Here is a 25,991-nt window from a genome sequence, read left to right as displayed (position 1 = left end):
TACTGAACAAAACAAGCCCAAACGGCGGGAAATTGGTACTGGTGGGACAGAGAGAGGGCCGAACAAAGGAACAGGAGGTGTGCTAACTGCGTCACTCGGTCCTCTCCATTGCTCCTCTCTGTATGCTGGGAGGAAGCACTGGCTGTGGTCTGAGGATGTCCCAGCAGGCTCAGCAGTGCACTGCTCCTCTCTGTATGCTGGGAGGAGGTGTGGCTGTGGTCTGAGGATGTCCCAGCAGGCTCAGCAGTGCACTGCTCCTCTCTGTATGCTGGGAGGAGGTGTGGCTGTGGTCTGAGGATGTCCCAGCAGGCTCAGCAGTGCACTGCTCCTCTCTGTATGCTGGGAGGAGGTGTGGCTGTGGTCTGAGGATGTCCCAGCAGGCTCAGCAGTGCACTGCCACGCCTCCTCCTAGTGATAGTGAGGAGATTTGAATGTGTTATGCGTCTCAAACGTGACTAACAGCTACGTTATCACAAATAAAACACATTCTTGTTATTGTTGAGGGTAGTTTTTAAAAAAGCAAAACTAAGTTTATTATGTTAAGTAAAGCAGGCCTAGACTAGTAAGGTACTTCAAATGGAGAAAATAATAGAATTTTATAATTTTTAATTAATTTGAAAACTGGAGCCCATTCAGGTATAGCGAAGAACTAATGCGAAAATAGGACTGCGAGTACTCTCAAACTGATCTTAAAAGAAATACATTTTTGTTCCCAGTGTACTACATCCAGCCAATATGTATAATACATTCAGCCTACTGTATATGTATAATACAAACCAGACCAGGGCCGTAGCTAGGGTAGTGCGGCTGGTGCCATGGCACAGGGCACCGCAGGACAGGGGGCGCTGTTTGTGCCTGTCAATTCTCCTGTTTACCATCATTCTCACTTGTAGCTTCCTCTTCTTTTATCCCCAGCATCTCCTGGCCTCCCCTATCTTCCCTGACCCTTCCCCTTGAGGCTTAAAAAATAGGGAGGGGCGCCAATTCTCTCTCTGGCATAGGGCACCAAACAGTCTAGTTACGGCTCTGAACCAGACGATATGCATAATACATCCAGCCAATATGTATAATACAGCCAGACGATATGCATAATGCATCCAGCCAATATGTATAATACAGCCAGACGATATGCATAATGCATCCAGCCAATATGTATAATACAGCCAGACGATATGCATAATGCATCCAGCCAATATGTATAATACAGCCAGACGATATGCATAATACAGCCAGCCTATATACATAAGACATCCAGCCGTTATGTATAAAACAGCCAGACGATATATATAATACAGCCAGACTACAGTATATGTATAATACAGCCAGACGATATGCATAATGCATCCAGCCTACATGTATAAGACATCCAGCCAATATGTATAACACAGCCAACATATATGTATAATACAGCCAGACGATATGCATAATACATCCAGCCTGCATGTATAATACAGCCAGACGATATGTACAATACAGCCAGACTATACAGTATGTATAATACAGCCAGACTATATGTGTAATACAGCCAAATGATATGTATAATACAGCCAGACTATACTGTATGTATAATGCATCCAGCCTACATGTATAATACAGCCATATGATATGTATAATACAGCCACCCTATGCATAATACAGCCAGACAATATGAATAATACAGTCAGATGATATGTATAATACAGCCAGACGATATGTATAATACAGCAAACCTATATGTACAGTATAGTAGAGCCAGTCTATATGTACAGTATAACTAGCTGAAGTACCCGGCCGGGTTTAAGTCTTATAGTTACAGTATTAAGTTTTATTATGTGATGTCGTCCAAATCCATCCGGTGGAAGGTCCAGAACAGGCTCACTGGATCAAAGTTCTGTCCAGCGTCCCCGGGTCAAAGTTCTGTCCAGCATACACCAACGGGAGGTGCGACCAGAACCTCAACCCCCTAGTATGTCTTCTGGGATCCAATTTTACCACTCTGTGAAGTTTTCATCCAAATCCATCCAGTAGAAGGCTCAAAACAGGCTCCCAGGGTCAAAGTTCTGCCCAGCGTACACCAATGGTAGGTCCGAAAGGGACCTCAACACCCTTGTATGTCTTCTGGGATCTAATGTTACCTCTCTGTGAAGTTTTCCTCCAATTTATGTGTTGTCGTCCAAATCCATCCAGTGGAAGGCCCAGAACAGGCTCCCTGGGTCAAAGTTCTGCCCGGCGCAATCCGCTGTGAGGTCCGACTGGGATCCCAACCCCTTCATTAGGCATCCCAGACCAATTGCCACCTCTCTGTGAAGTTTCTTCCAAATCCATCCAGTGGAAGGCTCAGAACAGGCTCCCCGGGTCAAAGTTCTGCCCAGCGTCCTTGGGTCAAATTTCTGCCCAGCGTACACCAACGGGAGGTCCAACCGGGACCTCAACCCCCTTCTATGTCTTCTGGGTTCTAATGTTACCACTCTGTGAAGTTTTCATCAAAATCCATCCAGTGGAAGGCTCAGAACAGTCTCACCAGGTCAAGGTTCTGCCCAGCGTACACACACCAGAGGTCCAATCCCCCTAAAACCTGGCCAGAATCCAACTGGACCATCTCACGTTGGTTTCATCCCAATCGGTTCAGGGGTGTCCAAATGAATAACCAGACAGACAAACAAATAAACAAACAGACCAATACATTTTATATATAAGATACAGCCAGCCTATTAAAAGCTTTTCCAGAAAATAGAGAATACAGTAGTTTCTATTCAGCAACAAAATGAATGTAAATATAATGTTAAAAAAGCAAGTTCTGTAAACATATGATAATGTTTACATATGTGTTTGTGAATGTTATGAGCAGCTCTAGTTTTAATTATCCTTTAATTGATGGAAAATTCAGCCAGAATGTCAGTGATAAATATGGAAGTGGACACATATCCTTCAGTTGAAATTAGTCTGACTTCTCTGAATGTCCTGTCTCCAAGTGCATCATGAGAACATTTTCTAGTCAGGAACTCGGGGGCTTTTTTCAGCGAGAAGAGACATGTAAATAAGACAAGGGAAATAAGACTAGAGTCTTTTCCATCTCAGTCTATAGGGAGTTAGGGACCTTTTCAAATAAAATCAAATAGATGGCTCAAATAATAGATTAATCATTAAAATTAATAATGCCTCTTCCTGTAAGTGTACATAACTTGGGAGGCAGTTATTAGACTGGTGGACTGAATGCAGCCGGTCTAAATACCGAAATGGGATTTCAGATAGGCATCGAAATACAGATGCCTATCTTAATCCCGACGCTAGAAGACAGACACCGGACCGATTGATGTAAGTCTGGCATGTGTTAACTGCTAGCCGCAGGGGGGGGGGAGGGTTAGATTTAGGCACCCCTGGGGGAATTTAGGGTTAGGCATCCTGGGGAGGGTTAGGCTAGGGGAAGGGGAGGTTAAATTTAGGCGCCACTGGGGGGAAGTTAGGGTTAGGCACCCCACCGGGAGGATTAGGTTGAGGGTGCAGGAAGGGGGGGGTTAGGATTAGGCACCCCCGAGGGGACTAAGGGTTAGGCACCACCCTGGTAGTTTTAGGGTTAGGCACCACCAAGGGAGGGTTAGGGTTAGGGGGGGAGGAGAGGGGAGAGCTAGAATACTTACCAACCCCAGTCCGGATATCCTCCTGTCGGGATAAGCAGCCGCCAGTATTTCAATCCCATTCCCATGACTTGTCTATAGTGAGTTGGAGATTTGTATGTCAGTAGAAATCCTGCAGACGTGGCTCTGTGCAAGAAGCAATAATGCAGCATGACTCTTACTGTCTCTCAGAGTACAGGAGTATATGGAGGATTTATCGTGTGTGTCATTCTGATCACCATAGGCTGCTATACTGTATTCTGCTACTGGCAGGAATGGGGAATGTGGGCATTCAAGTTGGCAATTAATTAGACACAGAGCGTTCCAAAGGCTGCAGGTGTCCTGCCTGGAGTGTTCATTCAGGGGGGGGTTAGGATTAGGCACCCCCGAGGGGACTAAGGGTTAGGCACCACCCTGGTAGTTTTAGGGTTAGGCACCACCAAGGCACCACCAAGGGAGGGTTAGGGTTAGGGGGGGAGGAGAGGGGAGAGTTAGAATACTTACCAACCCCAGTCCGGATATCCTCCTGTCGGGATAAGCAGCCGCCAGTATTTCAATCCCATTCCCATGACTTGTCTATAGTGAGTTGGAGATTTGTATGTCAGTAGAAATCCTGCAGACGTGGCTCTGTGCAAGAAGCAATAATGCAGCATGACTCTTACTGTCTCTCAGAGTACAGGAGTATATGGAGGATTTATCGTGTGTGTCATTCTGATCACCATAGGCTGCTATACTGTATTCTGCTACTGGCAGGAATGGGGAATGTGGGCATTCAAGTTGGCAATTAATTAGACACAGAGCGTTCCAAAGGCTGCAGGTGTCCTGCCTGGAGTGTTCATTCAGGGGGGGGTTAGGATTAGGCACCCCCGAGGGGACTAAGGGTTAGGCACCACCCTGGTAGTTTTAGGGTTAGGCACCACCAAGGCACCACCAAGGGAGGGTTAGGGTTAGGGGGGGAGGAGAGGGGAGAGCTAGAATACTTACCAACCCCAGTCCGGATATCCTCCTGTCGGGATAAGCAGCCGCCAGTATTTCAATCCCATTCCCATGACTTGTCTATAGTGAGTTGGAGATTTGTATGTCAGTAGAAATCCTGCAGACGTGGCTCTGTGCAAGAAGCAATAATGCAGCATGACTCTTACTGTCTCTCAGAGTACAGGAGTATATGGAGGATTTATCGTGTGTGTCATTCTGATCACCATAGGCTGCTATACTGTATTCTGCTACTGGCAGGAATGGGGAATATGGGCATTCAAGTTGGCAATTAATTAGACACAGAGCGTTCCAAAGGCTGCAGGTGTGCTGCCTGGAGTGTTCATTGTACAGTAGCGCTACTTGCAGCAGGATGCCATTCCATGTTGCAGATGGCGTGGGGCAGCGACGGTGCCCCCACGCTCACCAGGGGCCTGTGCGATGGCACAGGTCGCACACCCCTAGTTATGTCCCTGTTACCCAGGCTCCAAAATAATTGTGATGTACAACTGCAGACACATTATGTGGTGTAAGTAAGGATTTCAGAGCCTCCTAACACAATTTCAGTTTCCACAATTTAAAAGTACAATGAACATGTATACATGTATTTATGTTCAACTTTGTTGTTCAACAGGTGGCCGAGCAGCTTATGACCATTGCTTATGAAAATGGAGTAAACCTCTTTGACACAGCAGAGGTCTATGCGGCTGGAAAGTGAGTGTGATTTCCAGATGCATAAAACACATATTGCACAATAGTACAGATGTGTCCTCATACGCCAACCCTCAATATGCCATACCGAACGAGACAACCAGTGCAACTGAACTGCGCTGTGCAGTGTTGCGTAGCAAATCTTTTTTTAACTTTGCGGCTTACTCACATCACAGACACAGTGAAACACCACTCGTTCTGTACCAGAGACGCTGGGCTGTGACTTTAATTGCACATTAATTATTTTTAAACATGTACAAAGTCACAGATGAAACGCAGCAGAACTTTGTGTAAAAAAACCATGTCCGCTGCGTCCTAGTACATACAGATTCAGACTCATTCGCACACAGATGTACAAATGACGTGCATTAATTTCACCAGTGTGATCTAGGAAAGTAGTTTTGTCGCATCAAGTTGTCTTAGTAGTGCGAATCAGATGCACATTTTGAGCAAATAAGACGCTTGCTGCAGCCAAGTCGCACGGGACCTGGGCACCAAGAGGGGCTGTTTGGCACGACTCTTGCAATGGTGTATGAGGACACATATGTAGTTATAAAATCGTAGTAACAACATCTAACACTTGTACGTCATTCTAATATAAATCCTCCTACAACAACTGAATATTGGAAGCAGTAAACGCATTATAAGAGTTATGCAGTGTTCTAGTGTCAGTCACAGCCAGTGTGCTAAACATGTTTCAGTAATGATTACATCATGTAGATATAACTTTAATTTGCAAACACATTATTGTAACTTATACAATTTGCACAGCAATGTAAATAATTGTCTTTCTACTTCAGGGTCCATAGGGTATCCACAGGATACCTTGGGGTATAGGTGTGACGTCAGTCGCTGGGCACCATAGAGTTAAGCTTTTCAACCTCCCAGGATGCACTAGGGTCACCCTCCTATACCCCGCCCCCGAGCCAAGGCACCTCAGTTTAGTTTGGTGCCCGGCCGGCGTCGGGTGCACCTGTCGGAGTGGGGGGCTAGAAGAGCCCCTGAAGCTTTCTTCAGTGCAGCTGTGGCTGCACATCTGGATGTACAGCATGGACAGTCAGTCCTGACGTCCATGCTGTCTTCCCTACACCCCCGCCGGTACCAGAATGCCGGTACCGATCCGGGGATGCTGGTGAGCATCTGGGGTCACAGCTAGCGGTGACCCCAGATGTTCCGGACCATGGCCGGATCCAAGGGGGACAAAGGTAAGCAGCGGGGTCCCGCGGTGGGTCCCCGCTGGTCACATGGTCCTAAGTCCCCAGGCAGGGGGCTCCCTGAGGACTGGCTGCAGCGTGGAGCCAGGCGACCAACCTGCGCTTTCCACTACCCCCTGGGACAGCGGACCGCAGCAGAGCGGTAGCGCTGCGGCGTCCCAGGGGTTAAATGCATGCCAGGGGAGCGCGCCTTCCCTGTCTCACAGCCGGCGCCTCCCCCGCTGCACACAGCCCTCTCTGCATGCTGCCGACTGGTCCTGTGGCAGCGCTCCTCCCCCAGGCCAGCCTCCTCTCTGCTCCTCGGCGGCCATCTTCTCCAGAACGCATGGTGAACGCTGCTGGAAGCGCTGGACGGAAGCATCGTGGTCTGGGTCCCCCCGCATACCTCTCCTCCGCTGTGGCTCAGGTCTGTGTATGCAGCGCTGTGTCCTACCAGGCCCTGTGTCTGTGTAGTTGAGTGATCAGCGCTGTTAGTGCAGGAATTGTTATTTCTCTGCATTGTATGTGACTGTGCTAGCGCTGCCTGTAACTTTTCTTCTCTAAACTGTCAGCTTTATTACTGTCCCTGTTCTTTCTGCTAAAGCCCTTGCGGTGCGGTGCTGCAGGGTGGTCTCTCGCCTATTTAATACTTAATTGGTGAGAGAGGTCACATACGTGGTGCCATCATGTCTGAAAGTGATTTTCCCCTCCGGCTACAGTGTACCACGTGCAAAGTACTGTTAGCGGAGGGGGAGGGTAGCGCGGAGGGCCTTTGCCGGCAGTGTTTGTCCATGGCGCGGCCTATTACGGTTACAGCACCGGTACAGGAGCCGCCCTGGGCTTGTTTCGCTCAGGCGTTAACAGCTTTAGTGGGCCAGTTAGCTCCGCAGCCCGCGTTTACTCCGATGGGTTTGTCCCAGCAGTCTGTGGTGTCGTCACCCATGCAGGGGTTCCCACGACAATTGGTGGTACCCCACAGTCTCCCTATTTCTCTGCTCCCGGGTTCTCAGGAGCCAGCGTGGGTTAACTCCCTGACGAGTTCTGTACAGCACTTGTCGGATGTGTTGCAAGGGGAGTCTGTGATGCGGCCTCATAAAAGGCCGGTGGCGTCTCTGTCCGCTCCTTATGAGGATGACGAAGGGACGTCTGATGATGGGGAGATTCTGGATCCTTACGATCAGGAACCTCTCCATACTAAGGACGCTGATGCTAAGTCCAAAGTATATATTCCTGGACTTATTCGGGCGGTCCGCACAGCCTTGGTGATTGAGGACGAAGTTCCCCCAGCGGCTAAATCTAAGTATGCCTTTTTCAAAGATGTGAAGGGCGATGCCACAGTCTTTCCTCTTTCGGGTCAGTTGGTGGACCATTTAGAGGAGGCGTGGAAACAACCTGGCAAAAGATACCAGCCGCAGAGACGCCTGGCGGTGGCTTATCCGTTCGCGGATAATTATTTTGCTAAGTGGGAATCCCCTCCACAGGTGGATTCTCACGTGACCCGTCTTGTCCGTAGTGCCACATTGCCGATGCCATCCATGTCCTCCCTTAAGGATGCTACGGACCGCAAGGTAGAAATCTGCCTGAAGTCCACTTATTCCCTTGCAGGGGGGCAGCACGGCCGGCTATGGCCATTTGCTGGGTTGCCAGAGCGATGGAGCGCTGGGCGGATTCATTAGAGGCTTCTTTTGAATCCGACTGTCCGGCCGAACAGGCGGAGTTGATTGGCAATCTCCGTGATTCGGCCACCTACATCAACGAGGCGGCTCTAGACATTAGTACTCTGGTGTCTAGAATTTCTTCAGCAGCGGTAGCTGCTCGTCGCACCTTGTGGCTGCGATCCTGGAAGGCGGACGCAGATTCCAAGAAAGGTCTGGAAGCGTTGCCATTTACCGGAGAAGTTCTCTTCGGTCCGGATCTGGATAAGATTGTGGCCACGCTGGCGGCAGCCAAATCTGCTTGTCTCCCGTCGGCCGCTGCTCCTTCTGGTTCTGGACCATCGTCCTTTCGGTCATCTAGGGCCCAGGGCAGGCCCAAACCACAGTCGTTTCCTCGACAGGCTGGCCCTAAGAAATCGGTCAAGCCCCGGAAGCAGGCATGGAGTACCAGACGTCCGGCCCCAAAGCCAGATGACAAGCCTGCGGCCTGACGGTCCGGGCCTCCCTTTGGGGGATCCCAGGGTGGGAGGCCGCCTGCTACAGTTCGCCCAGTGTTGGTCGACCACTACGACAGACACTTGGGTTCTGGAGGTGGTTTCCCACGGATACGCCCTCTCCTTCCGGCACAGACCCCCGGCTCGCTTCTTCACCACGGGTCTACCATCAGACCGGAACAAGGCTACGGAGCTGCGGAAGGTATTGCACACTATGCTCCAGGCTGGAGTTATAGTGCCTGTTCCATTCTCCCAGAGGGGCCAGGGTTTCTATTCAAATCTATTTTTGGTACAGAAACCCAATGGGTCATATCGTCCGATTCTCAACCTCAAAGCACTCAACAAGTCTTTGCGGGTCCCGAAGTTTCGGATGGAGACCCTACGGTCCATCATTCTGGCGCTGGAACCTGGGGACTACTTGGTGTCATTGGACATACAGGACGCTTACCTGCATGTCCCTATTCTTTTGCGCCATCAACAGTTCCTCAGGTTTGCAATCCGCAGCGACCACTTCCAGTTTCGGGCGTTACCTTTTGGCCTGGCAACAGCACCACGTGTTTTCACCAAGGTGATGGCGGTCATGGCGGCTTCTTTGCGGCTGCAGGGAGTCCGCATGTTGCCGTATTTGGACGACCTGTTATTGGTGGCAGGATCTCCAGAGCTCCTGTTACGCCACTTGGACCTGACCATTGCACTGCTGCAACGGCATGGCTGGCTAATCAACTGGCAGAAGTCCACTCTAATCCCGTCTCGGAGGATTCTGCATCTTGGAGCCTTATTGGACTCGGGACAGCAAAGGATCTTCGTGACGGAGGACAAGATCTCTGCTTTACAGTCAAGGGTGCGCAGTTGCCTGCACAGCCGCCGGGTGTCCTTACACTCGGCGATGAGGTTACTGGGCTCCATGGTGTCGGTGTTCGACATGGTGGAATACGCCCAGTTTCACTCCAGACCTCTGCAGCACCTGATCCTGTCCAAGTGGAACGGGCTGCCTCAGTCTCTGAAGTCCCAGACGATTGTGCTCACCCCCCGGAGGTTCGCCTGTCCCTTGCGTGGTGGTTACAGACGACCCACCTCAACAAGGGACGTCCGTTCTGGGTTCCAAATTGGGTCCTGTTGACAACGGACGCCAGTCTTCGGGGCTGGGGAGCAGTTTCGGGTCCACACTTGTTCCAGGGCAGGTGGACGCCGACAGAAGCGGAGCTTCCAATAAATATCTTGGAACTCCGTGCGGTCTTCAATGCTCTCCAGCAGGCACAGCGGTTTCTCCAGGGTTGCCCGGTGCAGGTCCAGTCGGACAACGCTACCACCGTGGCCTACATAAACAGGCAAGGAGGAACTCGCAGTCGGGCGGCTCTCGTAGAGGTCTCCCTGGTTTGGGCGGAGCGCAATCTTCCGGCCATATCAGCGGTCTTCATCCCGGGAGTGCTAAATTGGGAGGCGGACTTTCTAAGTCACCAGGACGTTCATCCGGGGGAATGGTCCCTGCACCCGGACGTTTTTCAACTACTGGTGGACAGGTGGGGTCTTCCAGAAATCGACCTCATGGCGTCCCGGCACAACAACAAGTTGCCGGTGTACGGGTCTCGCACAAGAGACGAAGGGGCGTCTCTGGTGGATGCTCTGTCCGTCCGGTGGACGTTCCGGTTCGCATACCTGTTCCCTCCGGTCTCCCTTCTTCCACGGGTAATCCGGAAATTCAAACAGGAAGGAGGGACGCTCCTGTTGATAGCTCCCGCGTGGCCCAGACGGCACTGGTTCTCAGACCTTCGGGGTCTGTCCGTGGACAGTCCTCTGCGGTTGCCGCTACGACCGGACCTTCTGTCTCAGGGTCCTTGCCTTCACCCGGACCTGACTCGGCTGTCTTTGACGGCGTGGCTGTTGAGACGGCCATGCTGAGGTCCCGGGGGTTTTCCAGCTCTGTGGTGCGTACCATGTTACGAGCTCGGAAACCGTCTTCCGCGAGGATATACCATCGCGTGTGGCATACGTTCTTCCAGTGGTGTCGACTGAGAGGTTATGCACCGCGGGAGTTTCGTCTGTCTCGGATTCTCGCCTTCCTGCAAGCGGGACTAGATCATGGGCTTCGCCTTGCTTCTTTGAAGGTACAGGTTTCGGCCCTATCTGTCTGGTTTCACCGTAGGATTGCTACAATCCCGGATGTGCGCACCTTTATGCAGGGTGTTCTCCGCATTCAGCCGCCCTTTGTTCCACCTGTGGCGCCTTGGGATTTGGCTGTTGTCCTGAGGGCTCTCCAAGGACCGCCGTTTGAACCACTGGGCTCAGTGGATCTTAAATGGCTAACAGCTAAGACTGTTTTCCTTCTGGCCATTGCTTCGGCCAGACGTGTTTCTGAGTTAGGGGCTCTTTCTTGTAGACCCCCTTTCTTGGTTTTTCATGGGAACAGGGCAGTGCTCCGCACTCGGCCCGAGTTTCTTCCCAAAGTTGTTTCCCAGTTTCATGTTAACGAGGAAATAGTTGTTCCGGCCTTTAACTCACCGGGTCTTTCCCTGGGTGAGGCCTCTTTGGATGTTGTGCGGGCCTTAAGGACTTATGTTGACCGCACTTCTTCGTTTAGGAAGTCGGACGCTTTGTTTGTCCTCTATGGCTTCCGTAAAAAGGGTTGGCCTGCTTCAAAGCAAACTTTGGCAGCCTGGATCCGTATGGCTATTTCTGAAGCTTATCTTCATGAAGGCCTACCGGTCCCTCCTTCTCTGAAGGCTCATTCCACTAGGTCTGTGGGTCCTTCGTGGGCAGCTCGACGTGGTGCCTCGGCAGTTCAGATCTGCAAGGCTGCTACGTGGTCCTCTGTCCATACCTTCGTGAGGTATTACAGGTTTGACACCTTCGCCTCTCAGGATGCTTCCTTCGGGCGGCGGATTCTCCTTTCTGCACAGGAGCGTCCCCACCCTTAAAGGATACTGCTTTGGGACATCCCCAAGGTATCCTGTGGATACCCTATGGACCCTGAAGTAGAAAATATGAGATATGGTAAGAACTTACCCTTGTTATCTCTATTTCTACGAAGTCCATAGGGTTCCACAGGACTCCCGCCCTGTCGCACCTGTGCTGCAGATGGGCTTTGCTCTGGTCACCGGTTTTCCGTCTCCCTCTGGTGAGAATGTGATTCTTGTATGTGTCCAGATCTTTTTTCTCTCTCTTCCTTCTCCTCCTCCGGCCTATGGCTTGATAACTAACTGAGGTGCCTTGGCTCGGGGGCGGGGTATAGGAGGGGGACCCTAGTGCATCCTGGGAGGCTGAAAAGCTTAACTCTATGGTGCCCAGCGACTGACGTCACACCTATACCCCAAGGTATCCTGTGGAACCCTATGGACTTCGTAGAAATAGAGATAACAAGGGTAAGTTCTTACCATATCTCATATTTTCCAATACTTTTAAGAATAAATTCAGTTAAATGAAAGTACTGAAACATTAATTGAATATTAAGCTGAGTGTATTATAAAAGATAACACATAAAAATGTATTGTTTATGGTAACTTGACGTAACTGCCAAATATTAAGATCTGCAATAATACTAACTGCATAGCTAAGCGTTTTATCAATGTTATAATAAATAGTGCTCAATAGAACACAACTAATGCAGAGCAGAGCATTTATAATATGCAAAGTGACAAGTGATATTGTTAACTGCTAGTGTAATGATCACAAGATAAAATAATGAATGATGATAATGTATACTATATATAGCGCTTTTCTCCAAAAGGACTCAAGGTGCTTTACAGAAAACATAAACATAATACAGAGGTTCAGAATTGCAGAAAATACAAAAACCATAAACATAATACAGAGGTTTAGATATGCAGGAACTATGGAAAGCAATTAACATAATACAGAGTTGATGCAGCCATTTTGGATATTAAGTTGTAAAGCCGCATACACATTAGACGATGTGCTGTATGAACGATATTGGTGAAAGATTTCCCTTGAACTTTCTGTAGTGCAGGACAAACGATATTGGATGTACACACTGATAGATATCTTTAAGTGAAGTCATCCTGCCACATCTCTGAACAGGCATTTCTTGACGAGATCAGATTGGTCTGCATGTACAGACAACAAAAGACATCGTTAACTATCCGCGGGAGCGCACATTGTTGGTTGCTTACTGCTTACACACTGAACGATATGAACGATATCTTTATCGTCAATATTGTTCATAATAATTGTCTAGTGTGTATGCGGCTTTAGGATTACCTTTTCTACCCACAAAAGTACCAGACAAGGCAGCCATCTTGGGCGCACTACATAGATTACACTTGGGAGAATAAGCAATACCTGGAAGAGATGACACATAATGGGGAAGCTATATAAAACTAGCAAGATGCAGAATCCTTTCAAAATCATCAGATCCATGCATTATTCACCCTACCAGGTGAGGCAGCTATCTTGACATACTACAAAGGTTACAAAGTGCATCATGGAAGTAAGACTTATACGGGTAAATGAACAGTATCTAACATGATATGTTGTTCATCCTGCCCATGAAAATACCAGCCAAGGCAGTCATCTAGGGTGCACTACTAGTTGGCAGCATGAGCAATTAGTAGAATACAATGGGTAATTAAAGGGGAAACAAATATATAGATATCAACACAGGGAAGGTACTACGATGTGGTGGTATGGATAATTATGGAAAGCAGTCAGCATATTGCAGGAAGTACATGGTAACATCTGGATGCGGTCATAATACCGGCCTCGTGCATTTCGGCGCTCAGAATGCCGGCACCGGAATCCCAACACCTGTCAAAATCCCGGCATCAGCAAACTGACCGTCGGCATCCTGAAAGTAAGTTGCGGGGTTAGCGGGAGGGTTAGGGTTACGGGTTAGGCACTAGAGGGAGGGTTTGGGTTAAGCACTAAGGGGGAGGGTTAGGTTTAGGGTATGGGGAGGGGGATGTTAGGTTTAGGCACTAGGAGGGAGGTTAGGTTTAGCCACCAGGGAGGGGGAGGGTTAGGGGTAGGGAGAGGGGGAGGGTTAGGATACCGTCCGATAGGTGTCGGTATCCTAAACCTGTCGTGATGCCAGCATCAGGATTCTAACCGCCAGGATCCCGAGCACCAGCATCCCGTACCCACCGGGTAACAACAGATCAGTAACAAAGGTGACATAAAAATTTAGTGAGGACAACTTGCTAAATATGTTAATGACATAATATTATGCAATGATCAGTAGACTTACCAGGTGAAGTTGTAAGAAGGGGGAATAGTAGCCTTCCTGAGGTACAGTGCTTGATAAATTGTTTAGCTAAATATAGATTTATATAGTTATGTGCATAGTGATGAAGGATAATAATAGTGACATGAAAAATAGGTACGTTATAAGAGAGATAACATATTGTATTTCGAGTGAGAGTTACTGGAGTAATGCAAATCTAGTTATGTGTGATGCCTGCAGCAGTATTCCCACACGGTATAAAGGGATTTGTGAGATATTAAATAAAGATGAATAAAATTTGGTGATAATGGCTGGGGAGGGGCAGAGATGTGTTTAGAAAACAGAAAAGTGCATACCAGAGATATAGGGCCTGATTCAGAGATGGATGGAAATGCAGAGCCGCACACAAGCAGCCTTGCAGTTCTGTCCATCTTAATGCAAATGCACCTCCTTGCTGCATTTGCAAGCACCATCGCAACCATCGCCACCAATGGTCGCAATGGTTGCTCCTTTTCAGGCTGCTGTAGCCTCTGATGATGGTCACTTTAGAGGCCAGGAATGGCCAGGTGATGGTCACTTTAGAGGCAAAGAGAGGAATCCTGCACATGCACAGAAGGAGTCCTGCACATGCACAGAAGGAGTCCTGCACATGCAAAGAGAGGAATCCTGCACATGCACAGAAGGAGTCCTGCACATGCACAGAAGGAGTCCTGCACATGCACAGAAGGAGTCCTGCACATGCAAAGAGAGGAATCCTGCACATGCACAGAAGGAGTCCTGCACATGCACAGAAGGAGTCCTGCACATGCACAGAAGGAGTCCTGCACATGCACAGAAGGAGTCCTGCACATGCAAAGAGAGGAATCCTGCACATGCACAGAAGGAGTCCTGCACATGCAAAGAGAGGAATCCTGCACATGCACAGAAGGAGTCCTGCACATGCACAGAAGGCAGGTGCTGGCTGGCAACTTTCAGCCTGGGGGGCAAACCAGAGCAAGTGGCCCTGCTTTTCTACCGGCGAGCGCAATTTTAAAAACGGGCATGACAGTAATGTTGGGGGTGTGTACCACAGTAAACTACTACATGCCTGATTTTTGAACTTATATGTTACACATCATAATTATCTTTATTTACTTCAATGACATTGAATATATTACACTATAAGGTGCTTGTTTTTCACCTTCTGACAACAAGAAAAAAATATTTATATACATTGCTTGAAGTGTGCGGGTATGAAATGGTATGTCATGCCGTCACTTCACTTCGGCACCCGTCCGGCACTGGCACCCAATTGACTGTCCCAGTGCCAGTCAACAAGCGGCTGCTCTCTGCTTGTTTAAATTTATCTCCGACAACTAATCAATCATGGCTTGCGGAGCAGCAGCCAATCAGGGGAGGCCAGGGCTGGGACTGTCACTGTCTCAGCGCTGATCACCAAGCAGCTGCATGTTTAAATTTGGCTCCGGCCGCGAGCCAATCACGGTTAACGGAACGGCAGCCAATCAGGAGCCGCCACGTGGCCACCCAATTGGCTGACAGTCCGCTAGCTGTCATTTGCTCACAGCCGGCGCTGAATTCAAATGCCAGTACCACCAAGGAGAAAGATTGGGGAAGGGCCTAGGGAAGGGAGCGGAGCGACCGCGTTCACCAGAGCAGAGCAGGGTGAGGTGGGCAGTGTGCTGCGGTGTGAAGTATGCTATGAGCTATGGTGTGTGGTGTGCAGTGACTGTGAGGGAATGTGTGCGGTGTTTAAGAGGATGTGGGGGTATGGAAATATCAGGGGGCTCAGGATTTGGGCCTGCCTAAGTAAAGGCCCCCTGATATTTCCATACCCCCACTTCAAAATGTCTACTTCGACCATGCACAGATTATAAATATAAATATATATATATATATATATATATACACAATCGCACACTCAATCAACACACACAGTCACACTTAGCACACACACACAGTCACACTTAGTCAGCACACACACATACAGTCACACTTAGGACTTAATTCAGAGCCGCTCGCAAAATGCGAGCGCTCGCTCTGAATGAGGGCGGCCGCATTTTTTTTTTTCGACGGCTTCCTGGCCGTTCACTAAGCTGTGGGTTGCCACCCACAGCTTTAGCGAGTGACCAGGAGATGGTCGCGATGGTCGAGCCCGTCGCGACCATCGGGGCTTGCGACGAGACCCTTGAGGTAGGGTCTCGTCTGCCGCAAGCCCCAGAGAGCTTTCGGCTCTAACAGAGCCGGAAGCTCTCCACTGACATTACTCGCGATGTCAGTGGGGCCGCCCTCAAATGGCAGGCGTTCGCATGGGAATGCCTCCGTTTAGCCAGCCACCCCCCCAGCTCACCTACTAAACTGGGCGTGCTGTCGATCACCATCGACAGCTGCCCCGTTTGTAGCGAGTCCCGGAGCAAGAGAATTTCTCTCTCGCTCCGGGGCTTGCGCATGCGCAGTGCGGCCGCTGCACGTGCACAGGGCACAACATTGACCTGCTTGCAAGCCGGTCTGAATGAGACCCTTAGTCAGCACACGCACACACACAGTCACACTTAGTCAGCACACACACAGTCACACTTAGTCAGCACACACACAGTCACACTTAGCACGCACACAGTCACACTTAGCACACACACAGTCACACTTAGTCAGCACACACACAGTCACACTTAGTCAGCACGCACATACAGTCACACTTAGTCAGCACACACATACAGTCACACTTAGTCAGCACACATATAGTCACACTTAGTCAACCCACACACACACACAGTCACACTTAGTCAGCACACACACACAGTCACACTTAGGCAGCAAACACATACAGTCACACTTAGTCAGCACACACACACACACAGTCACACTTAGCACACACACACAGTCACACTTAGTCAGCACACACACACAGTTACACTTAGTCAGCACACACACAGTCACACTTAGTCAGCACACACATATTTTAAATAACAAAACAACACAAAGTTTATGCCACTGTGACACCCTTCACTTATCTGGTATGGGTGTAGAAGACAGGAAGCAGGCACGACTCATCTCTGCCCTCTCTCCTCCATGGGTGTGATAAAAACATTTATTTTATCATTATTATTCAGCTCCTCTTTAGGCTCTTGCCACGCCCCCTTTTTCATTCTCCAGCCTCTAGGAATTGTGGGTAGGGAAACTTGGCTCCCCATTGGTCGACAGTGGCCATCTTTTTGTAGCCTGTTATGGGGGCAGCCATTTTGTGTTAGCCCCTGTTACTTGAATCGGCTCTCTGTCTCTGGGCAGCAGCACGGGAGCTGTAGCATCGCATGTCTGTGCATGCCGGCCCTGACATACTAGAATTGTACCGGCCCGGGGGGCAGATGGCACCCAGCCCCCCGGCCCAGCCCGCCACTGACAGAAGGAGTCCTGCACACGCCCTGAACAGGTCCTGCGCAGACACAGACCCCTAACCAACCCCTAACCATCGGAGATGTACATTCTTCATTAGATGAACATACATCTCTGAATCAGGCCCTAAGGTTATAGAATTAAATTATGGACTTGGGACATTGGGGAATGGTTGTTATGATGAATAATAATATAATGTTCAATAGTGCAGAACAAGTAGCAAAATAAGTAACTAAGCAGAGTGATAGAATTATGTTTAAATTAGGGGTGAGCGGGTTCGGATTTCTGAAATCCGAACCCCCCCGAGCCCCCCCAATCCGAGGCAGATCCGAGTCAGGCTAGACTTTTCCCGCCTGACTCGGATCTGAAATCGAGGCAAAACGTCATCATCCCGCCTTCCGAGTCTCGCGGGTTTTGGAACCTATATAAGGTACCCGCGTCGGCGCCATTTTCTCACTCGGCTGTGGACAGTGAAGAGGAAGGGTGGGAGTTAGAGCTGGCTGGGCTGTGTAGTGTAGTGTAGTGCAGAGTAGTGTTGTGCTGTGCTGTGCTGCTGTTGTCCACTACTTCAAAATCCATAGGGGCTGGCTGTGTTGTGCGGTGCTGCTGTTGTTAATAGGGGCTGTGTCCACTACTTCAAAGTCCATAGGGGCTGGCTGGACTGTGTTGTGCAGTCAGTTCTCCATAGGGGCTGTGTCCACTCCAAAGTCCTGTGCAGTGTCCCAGTCCTAAAGGGGTGCTGTAGTGTTGTCCAGGGGGTGCTCTGTCCATCAGGGGTGCTCCCCCCAAGTGCTAAAAAAAATAATATTTTTTCTGTGTTTGTGAATTGTGTGCGCAGTAGCCGCACGTGCATCAACAAAGTAGTGCCAAGCGTGCGCCTGTGTCATAAGTAAAGGGCCGGCTGGCTTGACCGTTAAAGGGTGCTGTAACCCCCAAAGTACACTCCAGTCCAAACCAAAAAAAAAAATATTTTCTGTGTTTGTGAATTGTGTGCGCAGTAGCCGCACGTGCATCAACAAAGGAGCAGCGCCAAGCATGCGCCTGTGTCCCATAAGTAAAGAGCCGGCTGGCTCATTTCTTAAAGGCTGGTGTAACCCACAAAGTGCACTACTCTCCAGCAAAAATAAAAAAATATTTTCTGTGTTTAGCCGCACGTATATATCAAATCGATATAACATAAATGGAGAACCAAACTTTCTCCGATAAAAATAAAATAGAGAAAGATCAAGAACCAGTTCCTCCTAGTGCTGAAGCTGCTGCCACTAGTCATGACATAGACGATAACATGCCATCAACGTCGTCTGCCAAGGCCGATGCCCAATGTCATAATAGAGGGCACATACAATCCCAAATGACAAAGTTCAGGAAAATGACCTTGAAAAAAACATTTAAATCAGCTGAAGAGAAACGTAAACTTGCCAATATGCCATTTACGACACGGAGTGGCAAGGAACGGCTAAGGTCGATCCCTAGTATGTTCATGACTAGTGGTTCAGCTTCACATGACGATGGAAGCCCTCCTCCCACTAAAAAAATCAAAAGAGTTAAGCTGGCAAAAGCACAGCGAAGAACTGTGCTTTCTAAGAAGATATCACAAATCCCCAAGGAGAGTCCAAGTGTGGTGGTGGTTGCGATGCCTGACCTTCCCAGCACTGGACGGGAAGAGGTGGCTCTTTTCACCATTTGCACGCCCCCTGCAAGTGCTGAAAGGAGCACCCACAGTCCACTTGCTGATATGCAAATTGAAGATGTCACTGTTGAAGTACAACAGGATGAGGATACTGGTGTAGCTGGCGCTGAGGAGGAAGTTGGCGAGGAGGATTCTGATGGTGATGTGGTTTGTTTAAATCAGGCTCCGGGGGAGACAGTTGTTGTCCGTGGGATGAAAAAGCCCATCACGGTCATGCCTGGGCAGAAGACCAAACATTCCACCTCTTTGGTCTGGCAATATTTCTATCCAAATCCGGACAACAACTGTCTTGCCATATGTACCTTATGTAAAGGTGGAATAAGTAGGGGTAGGGATGTTAACCACCTAGGAACATCCTCCCTTATACGGCACCTGCAGCGCGTTCATAATAAGTTACTGTCAAGTTCAGAAACTTTGGCTAAGACCGTAAGCAGTCCAGGGACACCTAAATCCCATTGTCCTGTTGTATCCAAGCGCCTGCAAACCACACCGTCAACTCCCTCCTCGTCAATTTCCTCCTTAGTCAGGATCGGAAGTAGTCCTGCAGGCCATGTCACTGGCATGACTGACTCTCCTATCCGGGATTCCTCCGGAGGATCCTGCATTGCTACGCCTCCTGCTGCCGCTGCTGCTGTTGCTGCTGCTGGGAGTCGTTCATCATCCCAGAGAGGAAGTAGGAACACCACTACTTTTACTAAACAATTGACCCTCCAACAGTCCTTAGCGAGGAGGATGAAGTACGACAGCAGTCATCCTGAAGCAAAACGTATAACTGAGGCCTTGACTGCTATGTTGGTGTTAGACGTGCGTCCGGTATCCGCCATTAGTGCAGTGGGATTTAGACAATTGCTGGAGGTAGTGTGTCCCCGGTTCCAAATCCCGTCTAGATTCCACTTCACTAGGCAGGCGATACCGAGACTGTACAGAAACGTCAGAAAAAGTGTCCTCAGTGTCCTGAAAAATGCCGTTGTACCCAATGTCCACTTAACCACGGACATGTGGACAAGTGGAACAGGGCAGACTAAGGACTATATGACTGTGACAGCCCACTGGGTAGATGTATCACCTTACGCAGCAACAGCAGCAGCGTCACCAGTCGCAGCATCTCAGAAACGCCATCTCGTTCCAAGGCAGGCTACGCTGTGTATCACCGGTTTCAGTAAGAGGCACACCGCCGACAACCTCTTAGAGAAACTGAGGGAAATCATGGCCCAGTGGCTTACCCCACTTAGACTCTCCTGGGGATTTGTGATATCTGACAACGCCACCAATATTGTGCGGGCATTACATCTGGGCAAATTCCAGCACGTCCCATGTTTTGCTCACACAATAAACTTGGTGGTGCAGAATTTTCTGAAAAGCGACAGGGGCGTGCAGGAGACGCTTTGGGTGGCCCGAAAAATTTCTGGCCACTTTCGCCATTCAGCGACTGCGTGCCGAAGACTGGAGCGCCAGCAAACACTCTTGAACCTGCCCCGCCATCACCTGAAGCAAGAGGTTGTGACGCGGTGGAACTCAACCCTCTATATGCTTCAGAGGATGGAGGAGCAGCAAAAGGCCATTTAAGCCTATACATCCACCTATGACATAGGCAAAGGAGGGGGTATGCACCTGACTCAAGCGCAGTGGAGAATGATTTCCGTGTTGTGCAAGGTTCTCCAGCCCTTCGAACTTGCCACACGTGAAGTCAGTTCGGACACTGCCAGCTTGAGTCAGGTCATTCCCCTCATCAGGCTTTTGCAGAAGCAGCTGGAGAAAGTGAAGGAGGAGCTAAGATGGAGCGATTCCGCTCGGCATGTGGGACTTGTGGATGAAGCCCTTCATTCGCTTTGCCAGGATTCCAGGGTGGTCAATCTGTTGAAATCAGACCACTACATTTTGGCCACCGTGCTCGATCCTAGGTTTAAAGCCTATGTGGTGTCTCTCTTTCCGGCCGACACAAGCCTGCAGAGGTGCAAAGACCTGCTGGTGAACACACTGTCAGCTGAAGCGGAACGTGACACGTCAACAGCTCCTTCTTCATTTTCTCCCGCAACTGGGGCTGCCAGGAAAAACTTAGGTATCCTAAGCAACCCGCTGGCGGTGATGCAGGGCAGGCAGGACCAAGTTTGGACATCTGGTCCGGACTGAAGGACCTGGCAACAATTTCTGACATGTCTACTGTCACTGCATATGATACTGTCACCATTGACAGAATGGTGGAGGATTACATCGGTGACAGCATCCAAGTAGGCATGTCAGACAGTCCATACCTGTACTGGCAGGAAAAAGAGGCAATTTGGAGGCCCCTGTACAAACTGGCTCTATTTTACCTGAGTTGCCCCCCCTCCAGTGTGTACTCCGAAAGAGTGTTTCGTGCAGCCGGGAACCTTGTCAGCGAAAGGCGTAGGAGGTTGCTTCCACAGAATGTGGAGAAGATGATGTTCATCAAAATGAATTATCAGCTCTTCCAGGGAGACCAGCCTCCAGAACGTACAGAGGGACCTGTGGTGGTGGATTCAAGTGGGGACGAGTTAATACTTTGTGAGGATGAGGATGTACACACTGAAGAGGGTGAGGAATCGGTGGATGAGGAGGATGAGGGTGACATCTTGCCTCCGTAGAGCCAGTTTGTGCAGGGACACATTAATTGCCAGCTTGTTTTGTGGGGGCCCAAACGAACCAATCATTTCAGCCACAGTTGTGTGGCAGACCCTGGCGCTGAAATGATTGGTTTGTTAAAGTGTGCATGTCCTGTTTATACAACATAAGGGTGGGTGGGAGGGCCCAAGGACAATTCCATCTTGCACCTCTTTTTTTTCTTTGCATTATGTACAGTTTGGGGCCTAGTTTTTCAAACTGCCATCCTGTCTGCCACTGCAGTATCACGCCTAGATGGGTCACGTGTTTGTGCCGCCCACTCGTGTCGCTTAGCATAGTCATCCAGCTACCTCGGTGCAACCTTTTGGACATAAAAACACTATTGTGAGGTGTGAGGTGTTCAGAATAGACTGGAAATGAGTGGAAATTAAGGTTATTGAGGTTAATAATAGCATAGGAGCAGAAAAACCTACAAATTCTGTGATTTTAGCTGTTTTTATGCTTTTTTTCAAAAAAATACAGATCCAAAACACAAAACCCAGAACCCAAAACACGGAAGGGTGGTTTTGGCAAAACCAATCCAGATCCAAAACACGAAGAAAGATCCAGATCCAAAACCAAAACACAAAACACGAAAAGTGGCCGGTGCACACCCCTAGTTTAAATATAATAAAAAAGTATACTCTGTTACTGCACCTTACTACTTACGGCATATCACCCGTCAATAGGCAGGTTTATATACTGTATATTATACAATACACTTGAAACTTAAGGTCAGGACGTTAATTTCCTGGAAAATACAGTTAATTTATTATATTCTTTTGATATGATTTTTAGTTAAATATTCCATTTTGTGATGTGATCTATGTATTACGTGATATTTACAAATGCAGCTGATTTTTTTTCATTCTTTAAAAGTTTGAGGTTCATCCAATATCTTGCAAGTGGCCCAGAAGGAAAACTGAAGACCCTCAATACACATTCTCAGAAGGGCAAAAAAAGTGCAAGGAGGATACTAAAACACTAAAACCTTCACTTACAAATTGTCCTGACCACCCACAAGTCCATGGCAAAGCACAGTGGGGGCAGATAACAAAAGTTAAGTGAAAATCAATAATAAATATAGGTGATCATCTCTTCTGGGTTGCCACTTTGGAAACACATGGCACTCAGACTTTTTGCTGTCAGTGCTCTGGCCAGAGGGCCATAGAAGATTGTCCATGATCAGAGGGTGTGCCAATACATCCTAGGGCACATACAACATCTGGGGTATATTCTCTCTGCAGCTTAAGAGCAAAATCCAAAGCAGCACACGCGCCCAGCATGTTTCACATTTAATTTTATTGACACTTTAAGTTTTAAGGTAAAAAATACTGACAAGCAATCCCCTCTTTCAAAAAATGGATGCCCCTACGAGTGTGTGGGTCAGTATGGGAGAGATAGGTGTGCCCTCCGCCCCATGTATGGAAAACAACATTTTTCTGTAGCGCTGAGTGATATAGTTTGAAGATCAAAAGTGATCACCAACAATAGCTACTAGGGGGTCACTCAATTTGAACGAAGGGACTTCCCTCTTTCAAATGTGGGAGCCTTCTTTGTTGCAGGTGCAATTATAGGTGTTATAGGGCACTCTCAAAAGGTAACATTGTCTGGTGATCACAGGTACTCATCAAACAAGTACTAACGGGTCGTAACATTTGAACGATGGAATCCCTCTCTTTCTAATGTTGGTTCATCTTAATAATTGGAAGCCAACTTCCCCATCCCTGGACTCCTTTGGTCCCCCCTCCTGAGGATCAACCTAAAAGCCCAGGTGCTATCCCTTTCACCCCTGGTAGCTGAAGGTGCAGGGTAAATATGTTAGACTTAGAACTAATATTGACTACAGGTCCCAGCAAGCCAGCCCCAACATGCGGGCACTACAGGTCCCAGCAGGCCAGGACAGTAAGTGGCTGCTGGCACCTGTACCCCCACTGTGAAGAAAATATTTTACAAATCCTCGAGATGGGGGACCCTATTTTATTTTTTGGGCTTCCACCTCCTGGGAATTTCTAGCTCTGGGCAGACCAGTTTGGGGTTGGTTTACATTATGGCAGGGGGACCCCACACTGTGTGTATTCCTACTATAGTGTTAGCCTATGGCAGGTTCAGCCTAGTGCTGGTTACTGAAAAATAGGGGGAACCCCAGTGATGTTTTTTCTCCTGATTTTCCTGTACCAGACCATGCTGAAAGGTCCAGGGCTGGTTATGGATTTAAGGGAGGACCCCACATTTTATTTTTTAAAATTGTAACTAATTGATTTAAGCCTAAGAGGCCTGTACAGATCATAGAGGTCTGTGCAGTACTCCTCCCAAACTCGCCTGCCTCAGAAATTTACCACTATACATTAGATCCCTGTCTCTTCCCTGGTGCATGGGAACCCTTATTGCAGCTGACCAGCAGAGGTTGCAACTGATCACAAGTCCCCTACTGAATAGAGTAAAGTCTGATGTTTTCCCATGAGTTACGGTGCTTATATGGAGATTGGGTTAAAAATAAAACTTAAGCCCTTTTTTTTACAACTCCACCATCACAATCTATGGGCCAGATGTAATAGGGTTTGAGTTTTGCAAATGTGCGAGTAGAGCGCTATAGAGTTGCGCGTGTAGTTTCTCGCACCCCCTCAACTCATAATAGCAAAACTCGCATCCAGATGTTTTGCCATTGTGAGGATACAACTCGGGCAATGTAATAGAGTGCAAGTTTTTAACTCGCACACTATTACTGACATAAAACCCGTAAATGACCTGCTTCAGGCTAACGAGTATAGCCTGAGCAGGTTCGACCTACACAGAAACATGCACAGATCAGTGAAATAGGTGCAACCTATTGAAGTGTAAAATAAAAATTATGTGGGGTCCCGCCCTAAAAACACAACCAGCTTTTTCTGAGCTGGCCCTGGTTGTGAAAATACAAGGGAAAAAAGAAGAAGAGGTCCCTCGTATTTTACACAACCAGCACCGTACTCTTTCTAGCATGGGTGTAATGCCGCAGCCTGGGACTCTTTCACCAGGTCTCCCGGCCAAAGCATTCATCACCTGACCGCAGCGGCGTAACTAGGGTATTTGGAGCCCAGGGCAAATTTGAAAATGGAGCCCCCCCCCCCTCCCCTATGTGCGCGCGCGGCGAAAATTGGGCGTGGCCACTGAAAAATGGGGCGTGTCAACATGACACACACCCCTTTCTTGTCACTGGGAGCATTTCTTTCCATTTTCACCTTAATGCAGTGCCCCTTATACAGTCCCCCCCTATGCAGTGCCCCTAGTAGTGGTCCCCCTTATGCAGGCCCCGATTAGTTCCCCTTATACAGTGCCCCCAGTAGTGATCCCTCATATGCAGGCCCCCAGTAGTGATCCCCCATATACAGTGCCCTTTATACAATGCCCCCAGTAGTTGTCCCCCTTATGCAGGGCCTCCTGTAATGGTTCTCCCTTTTCAGTGCCCCCTGTAGTGATCCCTCATATGCAGGCCCCCAATAGTGATCCCCCATATACAGTGCCCCTTATACAGTGCCCCCAGTAGTTGTCCCCCTTATGCAGTGCCCCCTGTAGTGGTTCTCCATTTTCAGTGCCCCCTGTAGTGGACCCCCTGTGCAGTGCCCCCAGTAGTGAGCCCCTTATATAGTGCCCCCAGTAGTAGTCCCTCCTATACAGTGCCCTTTATATAGTTCCCCCAGTAGGAGTCCCCCTTGATGCAGTGCCCCCTGTAGTAGTCCCCAGTAGTGGTCCCCCACAATGCAGTGCCCACAGTAGTATCCCCTCCCAGTGGTAGTCCCCAGTAGTGGTCCCCCATTATGCAGTGCCCACAGTAGTATCTCCCCCCAGTGGTAGTCCCCAGTAGTGGTCCCCCACGAAGTTGTGCCCACAGTAGTATCCCCCCAGTAGTGGTCCCCCCCGAGGCAGTGCCCCAGTAGTATCCCCCCCCGTAGTTGTCCCCAGTAGTGGTCCCCCCCCTGAAGCAGTGCCCCCAGTAGTATCCCCCACCCAGTAGTAGTCCCCAGTACTGTTCCCCCCCACCTGAAGCAGTGCCCACAGTAGTATCCCCCCTAGTAGTGCCCCTAGTAGTAGTCCCCTTCTTTGTAATAGAGCGCGCCCTCCCCCCCGAAATACACACTAAAATTAAACAAAAGAAAAATACTTACCTGTATCCACGCTCCTGCTCCCGCCGCCGTCCGCACATCCATCCCCCGGGCCAGGCCACTCTGCATTATGGGAGAGACGTCATGACATTTCTCCCATTGCCACTGCAGGAGCCGTACGGAGTCTATCTGACTCTCATTGGCTGCTGATTCACACACACATCTCTGCCGCTCGGCAGTGATGTGTGTGCAGCAGCAGCAGCCAATGAGAGTCTGTCTGACTCTCATTGGCTGCTGATTAACACACACATCACCGCCAGTGCTGGCGGTGATGTGTGTGTTATGCACAGTCTGAGCCCGCCTGCCACCCTCCTCCTGGCGCTATTGGGCAAGCGCTCAGGGGGAGGGAAGGGGCTCAGCTG

The 25,991-nt window shown here is 49.1% G+C and overlaps 1 protein-coding gene across 6 annotated transcripts in view; it reads left to right on the top strand.

Moving 5' to 3' along the window:
* Positions 1-25,991, top strand: part of KCNAB1 (potassium voltage-gated channel subfamily A regulatory beta subunit 1) — a 516,750-nt gene that overhangs the window by 384,297 nt on the left and 106,462 nt on the right. For all 6 annotated transcript variants that reach the window (XM_088447678.1, XM_088447679.1, XM_088447680.1 and 3 more), the window contains one exon: positions 5,200-5,279. In XM_088447678.1, coding sequence (XP_088303804.1) covers positions 5,200-5,279 — 80 coding nt within the window. The remainder of the gene's footprint in view (positions 1-5,199; positions 5,280-25,991) is intronic.

This window comes from Taudactylus pleione, unplaced genomic scaffold (genome assembly GCF_031769625.1).
Source record: "Taudactylus pleione unplaced genomic scaffold, aTauple2 ptg000436l, whole genome shotgun sequence".
Lineage (NCBI taxonomy): Eukaryota > Metazoa > Chordata > Amphibia > Anura > Myobatrachidae > Taudactylus > Taudactylus pleione.
The sequence above is the reverse complement of the archived record's forward strand: the minus strand, read 5'-3'. Positions and strand labels throughout refer to the sequence as shown.